At 35.6% G+C, this 21,665-nt stretch overlaps 1 protein-coding gene across 8 annotated transcripts in view; it reads left to right on the forward strand.

Annotated features, from left to right (window-relative positions):
• TAB2 (TGF-beta activated kinase 1 (MAP3K7) binding protein 2) overlaps nt 1-21,665 on the forward strand; it is a 73,085-nt gene that overhangs the window by 42,934 nt on the left and 8,486 nt on the right. For all 8 annotated transcript variants that reach the window (XM_016160142.2, XM_016160143.2, XM_016160145.2 and 5 more), the window contains one exon: nt 3,382-4,879. In XM_016160142.2, the coding sequence (XP_016015628.1) occupies nt 3,382-4,879 (1,498 nt within the window). The remainder of the gene's footprint in view (nt 1-3,381; nt 4,880-21,665) is intronic.

The following is a 21,665-nucleotide window of genomic DNA, read 5'->3' on the forward strand; positions in this document are numbered from 1 at the left end:
GGGAAGAATGAAAGAGGAACTGGACTCATAATTCAGATTTTATAGCTTAGAAGAGAATGCAGATTTGTATATATACAAAGAAGCACTGATTCTCAGCCTTTTAAAAACTCATCCCACCCATTTTGATACACTTAAAACGAGTCCTGTGCAGTTTCCCAATAAAAGTAACCAGAGCTTCTTTGAAAAATAACTGATTCCAGGTCTGGGGTAGGAAGTGTATGTGACTGTCTTAACATCTTGTCATATCAGAAAGCAAGGAGGTAATGAAAGACTGGGTCCATGTCAAATGCAAAAGAGCCCACTTGAAATCATTTCCATCAGCCCAAAGATAGGATATAATGACCACAATCAGTTGCCACCTTTGGAGGTTGCTAGGGTACCATTTCATTACTCTAAAAAAAACAATAAAGAGCAAGAATTTATTTATCCTGCCTCTTCTGTGCAAAGAATAACCAAGTAGTTGAAGAGAGCTACCGCTAATGCATGAAGAAGGAATCTCATAATCAGAATATCACCAGTATCACATTTTACGCCCTTGATAAAATAAAGTTTCTAAACAGTGATCATTAGTGGCTGCTAAAATCATTAGCTGAATCAAGCTGACATCAGAATCCACTGATCCAGCTTCAAGATCACAAAAAGACAAGCAGAAATTTTTGTGTCTCCTTGTGTGATGCAATAAGAAAGAGACCCTATCAAGGGTCTTGCCAAAAATTCATGCATGAACCTGCTCACACCTATAGTTAAAACTACTAGTTTACAATGAAAGACAGGGGAATTAATACCACAGGGTGCAGTCAGCCAATCCAGATGGGAAATTCTACTGGACAAATGCTCAGGTTTTACAACAAATGGCTAAAATTTTTTTTAAAAAGAAACCTAAGAGGCATATCAACCCAATAACGGGACATCGCTTAGGTCCTGATGTAGCCAAACTAACAAGACATTTATGAGACAATCAGGGGACTTTAACAGTATTTTAGTGTTAGGTGATATTATTGTTGATTATTTTAAGGTATAATAATAGCATTATGGTTTTTTTTTTTAAGTCTCTTTTTTAAAGATACGTTTTAATGTATTTCCAGATAAGAACAAAATAATATCCAAGACTTGATCTAGCTTGATGAGAAGAGTAGTTGGGACAAAAAAAGCTTTGCCATATCAATATTGTTAAAGATAGAGGATGAACATAGGGGAATTTATCATATTTACTCTCTTTTTAAATATATTCAAATTTTTCTAAAATAAAAGATTTAATTAAAAGTACATTTTCTTTTACCCTATTTGTAGCCTTATTAAATCCCTCTAAGTTCTTCTATGTTTTGCTGATAAGAAAGTGATGTCTGTATAGGGTAAATAGCCTAAAGGACTGTGAGTTATGGTATAGCTGGGACTAGAACATATTAAATAATCAGAGATTATAAAGGATTAAAGGGATTTTATGAGAGCTTAAGAGAATTAGAGAGGAAGACTTTGTAAATATGAGTACCAGCTTTTAAAAAGGAGGCGTGGGATTGAATTTGGTTAAAAATGTACATTTTAATTTGGAATGTTGGTAGATGGGAAAATGGGATTTTTGTGAGCTTTGGCTTAGAAGAGAAAAGAATTTACTAGGAATAGCAATAATTTAGTTTGAAGCAAAAAGCACCACTTAGGTTTGGCTATAGATAAGGTCTAACTATAATAAGGAGTGATCAGTTGATAAAGATTGTGATGCATTTTTAAATTATATTTGAAAAACTATATCAATTCAGAATTAAGAGTAGTATAAAAGGACTTTTGTGGCTTGAGAGATTTGAACTGTTGGTTTGGGGTGGGAAAAATCAAACCTTGCTTACTAACCTTTTTCATATCAAATACTTGTAGACATTTTATCTTGCTGTTATTCATTTTTTTATGTCTCTCCTCTTTCTGCCAGCCTCCTAACTCTCAAGTTTACTTTGAATTCTCTTTCTCTCGTAGCCAAATTATGTCAATATTTGTTTGTAGTCTTTCATAATTTGTTACCACTATCAAACAGTCATTATGTCCTGTCTTCCAACTAAAGTTTGCCTTTTTATTTTCAAGTATCAATAGTCTTGTCTTTCTAGAACACCTTTGTGTCCTCACTTTGCCTATATTGAAGTCCAAACTCCAGTGACTCATTTTTCAAACTATTTAACAATTATTTATTATTTAACAATTATTTCAAATTATTTAATAATTTAAATTATTTTTCAATTATTTAACCTAGTCTACTTTTCTAACAACTTATTCTACAAAATTTCCAGTATAAACCTTTAACTCCAGCCAAATCTGTTAACAATCACCTTGTTTAGAACATGCTTTTACTTAACTATTGCATTATGTCTTTCTTTACTAATGCCATTTTCTTCACCAATAATTTTCTTTTCTGTCCAAGTCCTCCATATCCTCTGAAGCCCATCAGGCCATACCTTCTTCTTTGACAGTCTTTTCTCCTTTCTACAGAAGCGCACAATATTTACTCTCTGTTGAACTTCACTACCACTTATTATTTGGCAAACATTTTAATAATGTTAACCTTTTCAAAAACCCCTGGTTTGTCTCCCTATTTAAGTTGTAGGTTCTACTAGGAAAAAGTTGTTTTATATGTCATTGAGTCTTCTCCAATCTCAAACAGTGCTGTGTATATTGTTGGTGTTCAGTAAATATTTTTATGGATGACTTAGGAATAGTGGTTAGTCTCTTTAGAAGATTCTTTAGAAACAATCTGATTGGGGTTTTTTTTGTTTTTGTGTTTTCATTTCTCTGGAGTAGATTTTTGTACGGTGCTATCTAAAGACAGATGTGAACTCAGTTACTCTGGAGGCTACCTTGAGCTTATATTTCATTTATAAATGTATGGTTTTGTTTTTTATTTTATTTTTTTTACACATGTTAGGAGGAAGTATGTAAGGAATTCAGATGACTTTGTTACAAATTTTAGAACTTCTTTAAATACTACAAATGTAATTTTTAAAAACAATTTATATAGCTCTTAAATGTGCAAAATATTTAATCATACAGTATTATATGCTTAAGTTGAATGTTCAGCGTTCATGTTGCATTTTTAATTAGGGTGTAATTTTACTCTATTTGCATAATTCATTTTACTGTGTAAAATAGCTCCTAAAACAGAGCAGAGACTTGGTTCACTTAGCTATTTATTGCTAGTTACTTTTCCATTATATTAGTAATGAGGATTGTTAATTCAACCATTTACATAAAAACTAGTCTTTCTCAAATAGGAAAGTTCAGCTAGCTATACCTGTTATATTAACTAGTAGTCATTTGTCAATCACGTAATGTTTTAGTAACGATGAGATTATAAGCATTACCTTCTGGTTGTTAACATCAAGCTGTTTTTATTTTGTCTTATAGAATAATAATAACCTGGATGCCTGCTGTGCCGTTCTCTCTCAGGAGAGTACAAGGTATCTTTATGGTGAAGGAGACTTGAATTTTTCGGATGATTCTGGAATTTCTGGTCTACGCAATCACATGACTTCTCTCAACTTGGACTTGCAGTCACAGAATGTTTACCACCATGGAAGAGAAGGAAATAGAATGAATGGAAGTAGGACTCTAACGCACAGCATTAGTGATGGACAACTTCAAGGCGGTCAGTCCAATAATGAACTGTTTCAGCAAGAGCCACAGACAGCACCAGCTCAAGTTCCTCAAGGCTTTAGTGTTTTTGGAATATCCAGTACATCTGGTCCTTCAAATTCAGCACCACATCTTGGATTTCACTTAGGCAGCAAAGGAACATCCAACCTTTCTCAAACTCCCAGATTTAATCCCATTATGGTAACTTTAGCCCCAAATATTCAGACTGGTCGTAATACTCCCACATCTTTGCACATACATGGTGTACCTCCACCTGTACTTAACAGTCCACAGGGAAATTCTATCTATATTAGGCCTTATATTACAACTCCTAGTGGTACAACTCGACAGACACAACAGCATTCTGGCTGGGTATCTCAGTTTAATCCCATGAACTCTCAGCAAGTCTATCAGCCTTCACAACCTGGTCCCTGGACTACTTATCCTGCATCTAATCCTCTGTCACATACCTCAGCCCAGCAGCCAAATCAGCAAGGCCACCAGACCTCTCATGTCTACATGCCCATCAGTTCACCTACTACTCCACAACCACCAACAATTCATTCATCTGGTAGCTCACAGTCGTCTGCCCATAGCCAATATAACATTCAGAATATTTCAACAGGACCTCGAAAAAACCAGATTGAAATCAAACTTGAACCTCCGCAAAGAAACAGTTCTTCAAAATTGCGTTCTTCTGGACCTCGAACCTCCAGCAGTTCCTCTTCGGTCAACAGCCAGACCTTAAATAGAAATCAGCCTACTGTTTACATAGCTGCCAGTCCCCCAAATACCGATGAGATGATGTCCCGTAGTCAACCCAAGGTCTATATTTCAGCTAATGCCACCACAGGAGATGAGCAGGTCATCCGGAATCAGCCCACCCTCTTCATATCCACAAACTCTGGAGCATCTGCTGCTTCCAGAAATATGTCTGGGCAAGTGAGCATGGGTCCTACCTATATTCATCACCACCCTCCCAAAAGTCGAGCAGTCGGCAATAACTCTGCAACGTCTCCTCGAGTGGTGGTTACTCAGCCCAATACAAAGTACACTTTCAAAATTACAGTTTCTCCCAATAAACCCCCTGCAGTTTCACCAGGAGTCGTGTCCCCCACCTTTGAACTCACAAATCTTCTAACTCATCCTGATCATTATGTAGAAACAGAGAATATTCAACACCTCACGGACCCTCCTTTAGCACATGCGGATAGAATAAGTGAAGCACGGAAGTTGAGCATGGGATCTGATGATGCTGCCTACACACAAGGTAATAATGCTGAGGTTGGGATCAGTGTTCTTGCTGGGCTTACTGGTATACATTTGATTTCACTGCAGAAATGGGTTTCAGCATTATTATTTCATCTTTTAAATGTTTCCCTAAAAAATATTTTATGAACCTTTGCAAGTATGCATACATTTTGAATTTCAGTTTTATTATGGTATAACTCAAAGTTTGATGGAGTTATCAGATGTTCAGAATAGTCGTCTCTGGTTTGTTTTCTTAACATTTATAACATGTTTTTTTCAGTTACTGTTTTAACCTGTGGTGATGCTTGCTTTCTCCTTAAAATTTCTGCGAATAAAAATTAGTAACATTTTAATAAGAGATTAATGGACTAATGTAGTAAATCTGACTTCTTTGACCAGTAGAATTCTCTTCTTTTCTCTAATACAGTGTTGTTAGTCATCTTTTATATCAAAGTCTAAATTACCACAAGTCCTAGACTTAAAGAAAAATTCGAATCCTATTCTTAATATCTGTCTCTTTCAACCTTCCTTAAACATAAGTTAATACAACCTTCTTATTTGGAATTGTCAGTAAGAACATTAGTTTTAAATCTAGCTCACTTGAGTATCCTTTTCGGAAATCAGCAATTATATATATTCAAGTAGAGATCATTTCTACCGTGATATTTTATCAGACCCCTTAAGTTGCTCAATCTTTGGTAGGAAACTTAAATTCATTCAGATAAGAAAGTGGAGGATAAGTGTTTTCTTGAATATTGAAGCAAGTTTGTAGGTAACCGTGAGTATTTTCGAGCGCCAGCCTGTCTTAGTCATCTTTGTATCTCCAGTGAATTGTTCCACGTCTTATAGGTTGGAAGGTGCTACATCATCACCCCCGTGCAGTGTGCAGCCCCGACTACTGCTGGTACCACTCGTCCTTTTTGAAACTTCTAAAAGGAGTGATTTGGTGCTGAGTTTCTTAGAGGAGCTTGATCATTTGGGCTTATGTTTTAAACAATTATATTCTAATAATTCTCAACCCAAGCTGAGCTGTGATGCTTTCAGATTCCATAATTGCCTGTGGAGCTTTCAAAAAATAAAAGTGCCCAGAGCTTAGCCCAAACTTGCTCATTTAGAATCTGTGAGTGGTGAAGCCTCGGTGTGCATATACATGTGTGCGCATATATGTTTTAAAGGACCATGTGTGATTCTAATTGCACTAGAAATTGTGCTAAAACTATTTTTTTATTTCCCATGTTTTTGTGACTAAACTGGAACCATTTTAATTTATTTTCAGCAGTATGTGAATTTTAATATACCATTATTTATTGCACTGATATTTTATTCCTATTCTTCCCCTGAAATCCTCTTTCTTCTACTCTCCTTCCATCAAAACAGCAGATTTCCTATGTTTGGAGAGTTGCTGATTATTAAATGGAGAGTAAATTTTTTGAAAGATAATTTTATGAGGGAAATTTTATATTAGGCATAAGATACTCATATTTAACTGACCTGTGGAAATAAAGTTGCTTAAACTTGCTATCCCCACATTCTCTCCCATTTTTTCTTGAATATAGTCCAGTCAGGATGTTTTCGCTGTAGTCCACCAACACTGCTCTTGTCAAGGTCATCTTTGACAGCATCATCACTAAACCCAGTGGTCTTTCAGCTCTCATCTTCCTTGATATTTTTATCAGCAGCATTCATCACAGCTGGGCACCCTCTCCTCAGTGAGACATTTTGTTCAGCCTTATGACTTCAAATATAGTCATATGCCACATAATGACGTTTTGGTCAGTGCTGAGCCACATATACATGGTCCCTTAGGAATGGGTTATAAGCAAAAAATTTGTTGTTGTGTTCTAAGAAAAGGCTGGACCTAAGACTGCTAGCTTTGGGTGGTTTAAATAAATTAGGAGGCTTGGCATGTTGTTCACCTGAGCCTTACTGTGTTGGGACCCAGAGTTGGTTAGGGAGAGAGGGGAAGGGGACTAGAAAGGAGGGGAGCTCAGGAGCGCACTCATGCCCACCCCTGCACACACACTCACACACTCATGCACACATACTCATTTCTCTTCATTTCTTTTTATCTTTCTTTCCAGTCCTGTTCCTCTCTTTCTTTCCTTCCATCCCTCCCTCCTCCCTCTCCCTTTTATTATTTCTAGTTTCATGCTTTATCTGCGTCTTTTTTTGATCTCTCTTCTCCCTTTCCCCTTTTTTTCTTTCCTTTCCTCCCTCTTTCCCTCCTCTTGATGGCACCTCCCTATACAGCTCTCCGCTAGCCCCTCCCCAGCATTCATACACACTTCATCTGTCGTACCTTATTTTTACCAAGCAACTTCTATGTTTAGATACACAAATACCATTATGTTGCCTACGGTATTCAGTACAGTAACATGAGCTACAGGTTTATAGCCTAGGAGAACTAGGCTATACCATATAGTACCATATAACCTAGATGTACAGTAGTCTTACCTGTCTAGGTTTAAGTGCGCTCTATGATGTTAATTCAGGGAATGACGAAGTCACCTAAAGCCCATCTCTCAGAGCAGATCCCCATTAAGTGACCCATGACTGTATGACTCCCACATTTGTCACTCTGACCTGGACTTATTCCCTCAATTTCAAGCCAGTTTATTTACCTACTTAACATCTCCATTTGAATGTTTACTAGGCATCTAAAATTTACCATGTCTGAAACAGCTTCTGACATTCCCCCTAGCTTTCTCTTCTTGTGATCAATCTTTCCATCACAGTTAATGGCAACTTAACTTTTATTTAATGATTAAGCCAAGAACTTCAAAATCACCCTTGACTTCTTTTTTTTCACATTTCACATCTAATTTGACAATAGAGCCTGTCATCTCTAACCTTTCAAGTATATCAAGAATTCTTTCTTTTTATCAACCTTCATTGTCGCCACCCTGGGCCAAGCCACCATCATCTCTCAAGCAGATTATTGCAGTAGCCTACCTGCCTTACCTTTGTCTCCCTGTGGTCTTCTTTCAGCTCCGCAGATATGGTTATAGAACTTAAGTCAGATCATGTCACTGCTCTGTACATGATGGCTGTCTGTTTCATTCAGAGTGAAAGCTACAAAGCCTTCTGATCGCTGCCCCTCCCCATCTCACTTCCTTTTACTCACACCCTCACTCACTCTGTTCCAGCCCTACTGGCCTCTTACTAGTGCTTATAAACGTAGAAGGTGTACCTTAGGGCCTTTGTACTTGCTGTTCCCTCCATCTGAAATTCTCTCCTCCCAGAATCAACTCCTTCACTCCCTTTAGGTCTTTACTCAGAAGTCACCTTTTCATTGAGGCGACCCCTCATTTCTATCTAAATCCACCCCCAGCGTTTATCTTTCCATTCTTGCTTATATCTATCTGCTCAAGAGGGGAAATGAATAATCTAATATTAAGATATATAATAACTAATATCTGCATAAAATGTACTGTGTGCTAGGCCCTGTTCTGAATGCCCATTTATTTCTCTCAACCAACTATAAAGTAGGCATTAGTATTATTCCTAATTTCAGGTTAAAATACTTAGGAACAGATAGGTTAAGTACCTTGCCAAAGGGCAAGTGGCAGAGTCAAGATTCTAACCTAGGAAGTTGACAACAGACCCATAACACTCTTAACCAGGCTCTATGATGGCTTTCCAGACTTTCAAAAGAAACTCTCTGGAAAGATGCTTCAGGTTTATCTTGTAGCTTCATATACCCCCTGGTACCCCACTGTGGGGGCACATGTGTCACAATTTGAGAAGTAGGGAGCTAAAAGATCACTCAATAAAAATAAATAAAAACAGGCAGCTATAGAGAAATAAATCACAACATGTAGATATAATTAGAAATAACTTGAAACAGTCAAATAGATACCCTGGGTGTCGGTATAGGGAGCGCCTTATAAAGACACCTGAAGGTAAAAAAAGAAAAAAGTGATGAGCGAGGGCTCTAGTGCGAGCCTACCAAAAAATCAAGTTCTCCAGCATCTGCCACTCATATTACTTCTCTTCACTAACAGCCTTCGGGTAGCTGTGACAACCGTGATCACTTTCTTTAAACATGCCGACATACATACGGAATTTCTTAGCATTCAGATGGCTGTGTAACTTGGTATCACCTGTGTGTATCCATACTATATTGAGTGGGTGCAGTTCTGCAACCTTTCGTCTTATTTTCTTCTCTTCACTTATGGAACTGATATTGACCCAGATTTATGTATCATCCAATGACAAAATCTTTTTCTCATGTTTCTTTGACTTGGTTCTAATCAAATGAAAGGATTGTTCTTTCCTAAAAAAAATGCATCTTTAATGATGCTCACTTCCACGCGTGCAATGCCTTACAGTTTATACAGCACTCACTATAGTACTAAATGGGGGTGATATTGATCTTTAAGCAAAGATATTTTCTGAACTCTAATTTGCGTGCTGTGGATGAGAAAAGAAATACCTCTGCCTCCTGCAGTGATATTACTCTTTCTCAATCTCCTGTAACATACTGTTTCAGAGTTGAAAGATAAGTTGAGCCAAGTACTAGAATCATAGAAAATATTTCCTCAAATTGAGGAGGGAACATACATAAATAAATTTGGTAACCAAAAGACATTTTTTGTTTATATTTTATCTAACATTTGAAATCTAAAAATACTACAATAAAAATTTCAAAGACAAGAATTTATGCTCATGAAAGGTAGCATCGTTTGATGTGCCCTCTGCTATAGAATGAGGAGAAGAAAAAGAAGTTCGTGAACCTCCACCAGGACCATGCTCATCTCAGCACCCAGTCTGCCACCACCGCCCAAGGGAAATAAATTACACTAGAGTCCTTAAAGTACTACAGGAATGGGAGACGAAAATGAGTGCCAAAGAGGAAAAGCAAATTTAGGTTAGAGAGAAATTTTAGCTTAAAGTCTATAGGTATGAAGAAGGCTCTTACTTTACAAGAAGAACAAATATTGAAATGGAAATTGCTTACCAGTGGTAGGACACTGACCAGCTCGCTGGCTACATTTTCCCCCTTGAGTCATCCCACCTGACTATACCTAATTTCTGAAAAGGGTCAATAAATCCTTCATTATGTACTGTATTCTGAAACTTCCTGGTGTTTTCCTCCATTCATAGAACTATGCTTTTTGTAATGCGGACGACTTCTATGGAGAATAAATGCTTCCTACGTTTACACCAATTTTTGTGGATTGGAGGAAAAGGCCTGCTTTCCGTTTTGTTGTAATAGAGGCTCTTACAAAACTAACATTGCTTCCAGAAATGTCTCATTCTCTGTTATCTCTACAGAAATCCATCTGTAATATTGCTCTGACTGATAAAACTACATTGTTTTTTAAAAAATCATATAAGAAGTTATAAACATTTTAATGATGCTGTAATATTGGGGGGTTTTTTGTTTTGTTTTTAGTTATATTTATGAAGGAACAGCCTTTGAACTTAAAGTTGAAATACAAATAAGAAAAATTATGAGATGAAAATTGGCTTCTTGGACTTTGTATTTCTCCTCCTTGTCATTTTTTACCAGTGCTTCCCATTAAATCACAACACCTCTCTATTTAACAATATTTAATAAAAATACTAATCATGATAAAAATTGAGGGCTGGGTATTTTTTTAAAAGGAAAAATATTTTAAGCTATTTACACTTTGACTTTATGCATCTACTGATTCAAAATGTCTTTTTTAGAGCATTGACTCACTGTGTTGACATTGAAATCTCATTATATAATTAACTCAATAAGCTTAATTGACATTAAACCACTAATAGAATTTTTTTTCAAATCTGCCCTATTTCTCATAGGATTTTCACAGCCTAAAAACTAACTATTTTTTAAATTTGGAATAAATCTCAGGGTTGGAAGACACTTTGAAGGTCATCTAGAAGTTTGCAACAAAGGTTATCCAGTCCACTCACCCATCTAACACTTGGTCCTACAGGATCCCTATCAAGTGTAAATACATCCTATACTTGAATACCATATGAGAAACAAGCTGCCTCCTGAGGTAGCACACATTATTTTTGTAGAGCTTGCTTACTAGTTATATCCTGTACTAAACGGATCTCTTTATAAAGTATGATAGAAATTCTAACCCTGAAAAATGGAAAATACAATAAAAATGTGTCTCCTTTCAACCCCTGCCCTGTTCCTTCCCCTCGGCCCTCCCACCATTTAACTATCAGAGGTAATTCCATTAGTAGTACTTTATCCTCCTTCCATTTATAATTACACGCACACACTTTTATTGACGGGAACACACTATACATATATGGGTATGCATACATATATGTAGGATTACATATTACATAAACTTGATAATATATATAGTATTAGTATACTCTACCATATACTGTATATACTGGGGTATACAGTACACATTTTTGTTTAACATGTCTCAAAGTCATTGCATTTCAGTATGTACAAATCTTTTTCAATTGTTTAAATTTTTGAGTCATTATTCTGATGGAGCTAGATTTAACATCTCATGAAAATCACTCATTCATAGTGTACAAATCAGTTATTTTTAGTATAGTCATATATGTGCAACCCTCACCACGACCACTATTAGAACATTTTCATCACCTCATAAAGAAGCTGCATACCCTTTAGCTTATCATCTCCCTACTCAATTACCTGCACCCTCTGTCCTAAGCAGCCACTAATCTACTTTCTGTCTCTGTAGATTTACGTATTCTGGGTACTTTATATAAATGGGATTACATAATATATAGTCTTTTGTGACTGGCTGTTTTCACTTCTTTAAAAGTTGATCCATGTTGTAGCATGTGTTAGTAGTTCATATTTTTATGGCCAAATGATATACTACATTTTCTTTGTTCATTCATTGATGGACATTTAGGTTGTTTCTACCTTTGGGCTATTATGAATAATGCAATAATGCTGCTACACCTTTTTGTGGACATTTGTTTTTATTTCTCTTGAGTATATATATATAGGAGTGTAATTACTGGGTCATATGGTAGTTCTGTGTTTAACCATTGAGGAACTGCCAAGCTATTTTCCAAAATGGGTGCACCATTTTGTATCCCCACTGGGAGTGTATGAGTATTTTGATTTTTCCATGTCTTTGGCAACACTTGCTGTTGTCCGACTTTGATTCTTGCCATCCTAGTGACTATAAAGTGGTGTCTTTTGGATTTGCATTTCTCTGGTAGTTAATCATGTCAAAGATCATTTCATGTGCTTATTGGCCATTTGTATGTTTCCTTTGGAGAAATGCTTATTTATATCCTTTACCTATTTGTTAATTGGGTTATTTACCTTTTTATTATGAATCATATGAGTTCTTATACCTTCTAGATATAACTCCCGTAATGATTTGCAATTATTTTCTCCTATTCTGTAAGTTACCTTTTTTACTTTCTTGATAGCGTCCTTTGAAGCACGAAAGTTGTTAATTTTGCTGAAGTACAATTTATCTGTTTTTCTTTTCATTGTTCATGTTTTTGGGTTCATGTCTAAGAATCAGTTACCCAATCCAGGGTCTTGAGGATTTACCCCTATGTTTTCTCCTAATAGTTTTATATTTTTAGCACTTACATTTTGGTCTTTTCATCAATTTTGAGTTAATTTCTATATAGCGGTATGAGGTAAGGGTCCAACTTCATCCTTTTCCACATGGCTCTCCAGATGTCCCAGCACTATTTGTTGAAAAGACTTTTTCTTTCCGCATTGAATGGTCTTGGCACCCTTGTAGAAAATCAGTTGACCATAAGCACATGGTTTATTTCCTGACTCTCAATTCTTTTTCATCGGTCTATGTGCCAGTACTACATATATCGTTTTGATTATTGTCGCTTTGTAGTAAGTTTTGAAATTGGGACATGTAAGTCATTTTGGGTTTTTTTTTTTTAAGATTATTTTGGATATTTGGGGTCTCTTGCTATTTCATATAAATTTTAGAATTGTCACTTTTAAATTGTATTACACACAAATATTTTCCTATGTATACTTGGTTTAAAAAAAAATAAAAACAGAACAAAAGGATATATAGGAACAGTTTCCCTCACCAGAGACAACCAGTAGATATTTATGAACTGTTCATTTTGTGTTCTAGAAATTGAAATTGTATATCAAGCATATATGTGTGTATGTTTATATCTCTTTTTATACAAATGGAGCATAGTATTTTGCTCTCTGTCCTTATCATTTTTTTCCATCTTTAGCTCATCGAGTATTCTAGGTCAGCAAGCGTAGATCTTTTTTTAAAAATGGCTGCATAGTATTTTGTACTGTAATTTCTAACCTATCCTTCATTGATAGACCTGAGAGTCTTGCTTTTATTTATGCTGCAGTAAAAATTGTGTATATACATACTCGTGCCCATGTCCAAGTATGTTGGCAGAAGAGATAACTAGGAGTGGAACTGCTGTGTCACAGGATACGTGTATTTTTAATTTTGATTGATGTATCATTTAGGCTTGGTTATGCTGCAGTGACAAACTGTCTTTACAACAACAAAGGTTTATTTCTAGCTCACTTGCCCTTGTAGATTAGCGGTGGGCTCTGTTCTATATCATCCTCACTCAGGGACCCAGGTTGAGGAAAGCTTGGTCTCTTATGTTTCCGTGATTGTTGAGGCAAGACAAAGGAAGTACAGCAGATCAGCACTGCCTCCTTACGCTTCTGCCCCAGCACTTGTTGCTCTTTAGCTAAAACAAGTCACTTAGCCACACCTAATTCAGACAGAATGGAGAGGCTCAGTTCTGCCATATAGAGTAGTTCTCCCTTATCTGTGGGGGATAGGTTCCAAGACACCCCATGAATGCCTGAAACCATGGATAGTATCGAACCTTGTATGTACAGTTGTTTTTTTCTATATGTACATATCTGTGATAAAGTTCAATTAATAAATTAGGCACAGTAAAAGATTAACAATAATATAATTAATAATTACAACAATATATACTATAATAAAAGTTATGTGAATATGGTCTCCCTCTCTTCTTCTCCCTCTTCCTTTCTTCCTCCCCCCACCATAATTTTTATATTTTTCAGCCCAACCCTATTCGTGAATTTAACCACCTCTTACTTGTAGTAAATGGCTTGGTGTCACCCTTTTCAAGGGATCCCTTGCTCAAGTCTTTGTATAGGCTCAGTGCTTTCTGGCACATTACAGTGCCATTAATTGTAACACATTTTCGGTTCATGTTTCTACCCATAAATTCAGTGCCTTTTCCATCTTAACTAAGCACTTATCATACATGTGGCCATAACTTTTGCAGTTCGAAATGTGACAGAAAAACTTGCACGAATTTCTTCGTCTTCACAATTTCGTAGATAGAGGATTCATTCTTACCATTGGATCTTAGCAACCTCAGCATACAACTTTTCTTATTGAGAAATTTCACTTTTCGCTACAAGGAAGCATTTTACAGCTTCTCTTTGGGATATCCAAATTGCCGGCATCGCCACTCTTGTGCTCTGGGACCCATTTATAAGTAAAATGCAGGTTACTTGACCGTAAGCACTGTGATACCGGGACAATTGCTCTGATAACCGAGAGGGCCACTCCGGGACCGAAGGGCAGGGAGCGCCTGCCGAGTGGCGATGCTGGACGAAGGGATGGCCCGCGTGCGTCTCGGTGGGTCAGCGCAAGGCTTCGTCACACGCTCAGAATGGCGGGCAGTTCAAAATGCATGAATTGTTCACTCCTGAATTTTCCGTTCAGTATTTTTGGGCCACAGTTGGCCAAGGGTAACTGAAACCATGGAAAACAAACTGCAGATAAGGGGGTTCTGCTGTCCCTGGAAGGCAAAGGGCCAGAAATATTTGGTGAAGAACATCAATGGCTACCACAGTACATGTTGCCAGTTTTAACTTTGAGACTCTCTAAAGAGATTTTTCTACCAGAATATATATAGACTGGTAGAATATTTCTTTTTTCCCCAATTTTATAAATGAGGAACATTTTTGGCAACATTTCTGATATTTTTTTTTTAATTTGGCCAATAAATATTTTTTGTTTTATAATTTTTTTTTTACTTTTATATATTTAAACATATCAATCTTTTTTCCTTATGGCTTCTGGGTTTTGTTTATGTCTTACTTAAAGTTCTATATTCCAAGATATGGGAAAAAGAACAGATTTTGTGTGCATCTTTGCTTTAATTGTAGTGATACGCCTTGAAACCCATACTGAACTGGCTTCATTTCTCTTCATGTGACATCCTTTCAAAAACTTGAAAATAGCTATCATATTTCCTCTTAAAGTTTAAACCGTTCTAAGCTGTAAACATCCCCAGTTCCTGTAATTGTGCATCCAGTTGTATTTCTTTGAGACTCCTTTGATGTCTCTAGGCCTCAGTTTTCTTCTTTAAAAACAAAAGTTTTAGACAATGTTTATACCTTAATGCTATAAGATAGCACACAGCACCTTAATTATATACAAATAAATGCCAACAAAGTATTATCAAGCAGAGGCCCCATACTCATCTGTCATTAATAGTAATGTGTGAACAATTTAAATTTTTTAAAGGTAGTTACAGAGTTTAAGCATCATTTCTCAGTTTTCTTGTTTTATTTGTTGTCCAAATTACAAGCCCAGTTCTAGCACTGTTGCAAGATCTGGTTTCAAACTGACCTTAAAATGGCAAGATAGATGAAACATCAGTAAAGAGTAATTGCCACCTCTAAATCTTTTGTGACTCAATCACCAAATTAGTGACTATAGTTATACAATGGTATATAAAACAGTTATCCCTGATGTCAACAGTTACAGTCTAGAAAAATCTTGATTAATTTTAGAAACTGGCATTGTACCTTTTAGATACAGTGATTTAGGTACACACCTGACTTAGGCAAATAAAATTGTTATGACAGACAAAAACTTACATAAGTACCTATTATGTTTCTAATGGCAATTTTTTTTTTTTTAGTAAACCTCAGATCTTTGTCTTTATGAATACCTAGTACATTTTCCCGTGGCAAAGGTATTTTTTTCAGTATGCACATTCCCTACTCTGACTTCTGGAGAAAAATATTTACACTATAGAATGCCTGAAATTAGTAAAACTTACACCGACTGGAACTTCAGGTGTGATTTTGTAATTATAAGTAAAGTTGAGTAACAAATTGTCTTCCTTGTTCATTGGAAGCTGACAAAAGTTAGTGAAGACTAATAATTATTTTTAAGAGTCCCACTTTTTAAATGAACTAATAATTATTTTAACAACCACAAGAGGGAGTTGCATGATTAAATTATCTTTATGCATTAAATTTTAATTTTGACTGAAAAGATTTAAAAGGTACTAAAATTTTTCTGCCTGTTATTTCTCCTTTTTTGTCTATTTAAGAAGACAAAGTAGATAGGCAAATTTAGAAAGAAGTCAGTATATGATAGAGATATTAAATATATTATTTCTTTGTTAGATCTAGCATATAAAAAAAGCAACCTTCCTGCAAAGTCAGCAACCGAAAAGTCTTGCCATATTTCAAAACATTAAATTTTACTAAGTACAAAATATTAAAACTGGACATTGAAGGAGAGACTTTGTCATTATGTAATAGATATTTATCAAGTGCCTATAATTTTCAAGGTTGAATGCTAGATACCAGGTGCAGGCGGTACAAAACTGAATTCAGTGTTTACCCAGGGAGCTTGAAATTTAATTGAGAGATATATTTGATAATGAAAAATCTAAAGTGCTGAATTTTTCCAAGTGTGAAATGAAAGGAACCTCTCTTAGCTTGATAATGATTTTTAAATACAAAGTAATAATATGTATGTTCTTGAAATAGTTGTTCAGTGCATTGTCACAAATGAAACAGCAGCACAGTCTTTAAGCAGACCTTATGATTTAACTACATGAATATAATGGACCTTATTTTCATTTTATCAAGGTGTACGTATTTGTATACATATATATGTTCTGTATACATTATGTACATTGCTTCTAAATAAAGTCACAACGATGTGTCTAGGTGTAAGACTTTTTTTTTTTTTTTTTAATATCCTTGTTCCACCTCTTCAATTTAAAGGCTAGTGTTTCCCTTTAGTCATGGAAATCCCACTCTGAGTCCCAGTTTCTCCGTAGCCTCTTTCTAGAACTTCTCTTCTTCAGCTCTTTAGTATCCTGGGCCAACTTTTTATTTATTTCGCATTGTCATGTCCTCAGTATATTTCACTGCCTTGTCTTTCCATTCTACAATTAATTTTTGTTTCAGCTCACATGGAATTTCTGTTTCAGCAGTGATGCTTTTTAATTTCTAAGAGCTAGTTCTCTGGTTCCTTTTTCATAGCAGATTGTTGCTTTATGGGTGCATTATTATCTCAAACCTGTTAATGGTGTTTATTAGAATTTAAGTTCTTGGATGTCTCCTAAATTATCTTTACTTAATCTGGGTTTAGTCTTTCTGTTTGTTGATCTTGATCTTCTCATGTCAGATGTTCGTCAGTTGTGATCCTTGACTATTAATTCATATTTAAGAGTGAAGGATTGTGAAGGCTAACCGAAAGCCCTATGTAAGAAAGTGAGATTTGTCACTTGGCTGACATCAATTTGTGATAAATCGGAGCCAGCTGCTACAAGAGAACACTCCACCATCACCACCTAGTATTTTATGTATATGGGGACCAGCTTAAGAAATGTGTGTGGGGAGAGCCTTATGAATAAACATACAGTTTCTGCTAAAGGATGGGGAGAGGGTGACTTCCACAGACCTCCCATTAAGCCCCTGTTTTCTTACCCATTCCTCACTTCTGGCTCCTGCAATCTCAAAAGTCTCTTCAGGTTTCTGCAGGGCAAGTTCTGCTTCTTTGTCCTCAGTGCCCTCCTTGTCTATGAGACTAGCTTTCCTCGCCCTCCATTAGTCTGTGCCATTTCTCTGTTCTCAGTCTTCAGAAACTTGCTGAAATATCTTGTCCATTAATTGTCTTCTTCCTGTTGTATCACTGTTGGACTGTACCAGTGATAGTCCTCTGTCATTTCCATGGGGTTTTAGGAGGCAGAAGAATATATAGAAATACAATGCTTCGTCAACTGTCTTTAAACAAAAGTTCTGGCTAATATAAGTGATTCTTCTTAGCCTGGCTTTTTAAGTACATATTAGTCTATGTGTAAATAACAGAAATGGAGAGAATTTCTCCTTCAGCTTACCCACTGGAGTCTGTAACAAATCACCTCTCCTCTGTAAAGTACATATTACTAGCTGTGCATGAGCTTAATTCATCTGTATGTGTGGTTGGTATGATTTTGTTTATAACAGTTTCTTCGTATGCCAAAAGAAAGAAACAAACCCAAAAAACCAGTTCAAGGGATTCCTTACATCCCTGTTCACAGTCATTCCTCATAACAGAAGTGGGATTTTCTAGCCTCACCCCACAAGTGCAGCCCTCATTTTTGTAAGCCCGTTCCCGACTTACTCTCTATGCTGTCCCCCCATATTTAAGACCCTGGAAAAATAACTGTCATGTTTCTTTCTTCCCAGTCAGTACCTAACCCTTTTTCATTTAGTGGAGGCTGCTCAGAGCAAAAGTATCTTTATAAATAAACACTGTAATTATTATTTTTCATTATGAGTCTAATAATGTTTCTTAATGGATGTGTATTTGTAATATTTTGTACAGTGAAGGTTAGAACTGCACACAAAGAGTTTAGTTTTAGCTGAATTTTCATAGTAATTCTTACCTTGACACTATTTACTTTGTAAAATTCATTATTCTCACATTCCTATCTAAGAATCCCAAACCACAAAAGTGAACCAGACACATAAAAATTTTGTAGAAGAAATAATTCCTAAAAAATAGAGATCATAGTCCTTTTCTACTATATTCAGAGTATTTTTTTAGCTTGTTTATAATTAACAGGCATATAACATCCTGAATAGTCTACAAATTAGGTTTGTCATTTCTAAGTAATATAGTCATTATAAAACTAAGATTTTGTTTTCATGAGAAAGAAATACCTCTTAAATAAAGTCTAAGACAGTGGATCCACAGTGTTTTGCTTTAGGGCTTCCCTGTAATCATAGGAGATGTCTTGCCTTTACTCCCAAAGGCAAGCCGCATCTTTAACCAGTGCAAAAACGCCTTTCTTTGTGAATCCCCAAGGATGTAATATTTTTTGTTTAAAAAAGTTTTAAGAATTTACTCTTTAACTTCAAAACATTCCTACAACACCACCATACCATCAGCATCGGTGGCTCCTTCATTTCTCCTAAGTCTTTTTTGAATCAGATTTTTGCCTGTTGCTAAAAGTTATCTCCCACTACTATTGGCCATCTGTGAAGCTGTCAGCTCCGTGGTTTACACTTTCCTGTTTTGAGAGAAACATTAAGAAATATTTTTTTAAATTTCCTGTCAGTTCCAGCATCTGGATCACCTTTGAATATGGTTCTCTTGATTCTCTTCTCTTTTGATTATAAGTTAGATTTTTCTTTTGTTTTTCTTTGTGTTTCATAATTTTTTTATTGAATGCCAGATATTGTGTACAAAATAAAAAAAAAAAACAGAAGACACTGAGGTAAATTGTATTTACACCCATAAACAAGAACACATCTTTTCTTTTTCTATCAGATCATTAGTCTGAGAGATTGAGTAGATTTAGTTGGGAGTGGGGCTGGGTTTGGGTTTTGTCATTGCCTTTAGTGCATCAAAGTCTCCAAGGATCTCCAGCAATTGGCTACTCTTACACTGTGTCTCTTAGAGTGGTGCCTGAAGTGCAAAATATATTATTTCGCTTTTATCCTTTTTCTTTGACTCTTCCTGTGCTGTGATAGGTTCCCATTTACTCAGAATCCTTGATATGGTCAACAAGTCTCCACATGACCTGATAGAGGGCCAGACAGATAATAAATTATGTAGAATTTTGCAAGCCATGCAGTTTCTGTCACAACTATTCAGCTCTGCTGCCGTAACACAAAAACAGCTATAGACAATAAACAGTGAGTACGGCTGTATTCCAATATAGCTTTATTCACTAAACAGGTGGCGGGTCACATTTGGCTAATGGGCCATAGTTTGCCGACTCCTTATTTAGAGCCTCACCTCTACAATATAAGCTCTAGCAGGGAAGAGATGTTTTGCCTGTTTTGTTAATTCATTTCTCAAGTGCCTACAACAGTGTTCAACATGTAATAGGCTCTAGGTGTATTAAGAATGGATTAGTGAATTATATTTTAAGTGTGTTTCTCATATATAGCATATAGCTGAATTTTTAAAATCCAGTCTGCTGATCTATTGTATCTTAACAGATACATTTAATTAGATTATAGTTATTGTGATTACCGATGTATTTGTAATTATTCCTGTCATTTTTTTGTTTGTTTTCCAGTTTTGTCCCTTTTTTTCTTCCTTTACTGCCATCTAAGTTTTAATCAAATTTTATTGATTTTCCATTTATTCAGTCTTTTAATTTGGAAACTGCATCCTATTTAGCATTCTCTACTAGTGATCCCTAAATCTTTAACATATATATTTGGTTTAGCAACAGTTGGAAGTATTCTTCCTAAATACATTCAAAACCTCAGAATGCTTCCCCTCTGCTCTTCATATGTCCAATTTCTTGTTATTCTTTTCTAATATTTTAGTTTTCCTTTGTTTTAAACAGTCTGTGCCTCCTCACGCACTACCATGGTCTTTTTCCTTTTTCAGATTTATTCATCTTATCCCTTTTGTATTAATTTCTTTGAGTAGTTCTTTCAGCAGCAGTCTGTGGTTGGTAAATTCCCCCAGACTTCATCTGGATATGTCTTTATTCATCCTTTTTTGATAATTTAGGTGAACAGATTATTCCCCCATCTTCTGGAATCTATTAGTTCTTCAATTTTGGAAATGTTTTCAATAGTATCTCTTCCAATTTTTCCCTTCTTCCATTCATTCTGTCATATTTTTCTGGAACTCTTTTTTTTAGATTTATGTGATTTTTTCCCCCCCTTTCATGTTTTCTATCACTTAATCTCTGTGTGTACTGAGTAATAATCTTAGATCTATCTTCCAAGTCACTAACTGTGTCTTTGACCATATCTGATCTACTGTTTATCTATTTGGCTTTTTCATTCCAATAACTATTTTTCATTTTAAGAGGTGGTTTATGGTACTTTTCCAAATCTGCCTCTTTTGTTAGTCACAGTGTCTTTTTTATTATTATTATTATATTCTTGGGTTTTTTAATCACTATAATCATCTGAAAACAGACTTTTCCATAGCTTCTTTCAGACTGTTATGTAATCTTTAAATGGGTCAGGGGGTTGGGGGAAAATCCTTTCAGTCCATTGATTCTCATGGTAGATCATTTTCTTGTTTGGTCATACTTTTCTTTTGAGAACTTCTCTTCATTGAGGATTTTTCCTTTATGGATTCCATAGTAGTAGCTCCCTGGTAGTGGAAATTGGTCACCAGAGCAGTTTGCATTTGCTTTTGCTAGGCTCCCAAAGGAAATCACCAGCCTGGGACTAATCGTTGTAGTAATCTCACCTTGAACTCACTCTCTGCCCTTATGATATAAATTATGATTATTTAAGTGTGGTATAAAGTGGATTTCAGTTTCTCTTCACATATAATATTGAACAATATCACAAATTTATATCTTGTTTTCTAATTTCAGCATAAACATGAACCATCATTTAGTCATTGGAACCACTAACAAAATGTGTTTAAATTTTTTTACATATTTAGCAAAAAAAAAAAAACTTTCTGGGAGAAAATTTCTAGCATTAGTTTTAAGAAATATTGCTTTTAAATAAAATAATTTAAACAAGTTTCTAATTAATGCCATTTGAGACATAATGGTAGATGATTGGAATTTAGAAATGAAGGGAAGTATATTACTCCTGGTTTTACTTTAACTTGCCCTTC

The sequence above is a fragment of the Rousettus aegyptiacus genome, unplaced genomic scaffold (genome assembly GCF_014176215.1).
Source record: "Rousettus aegyptiacus isolate mRouAeg1 unplaced genomic scaffold, mRouAeg1.p scaffold_m13_p_1, whole genome shotgun sequence".
NCBI lineage: Eukaryota > Metazoa > Chordata > Mammalia > Chiroptera > Pteropodidae > Rousettus > Rousettus aegyptiacus.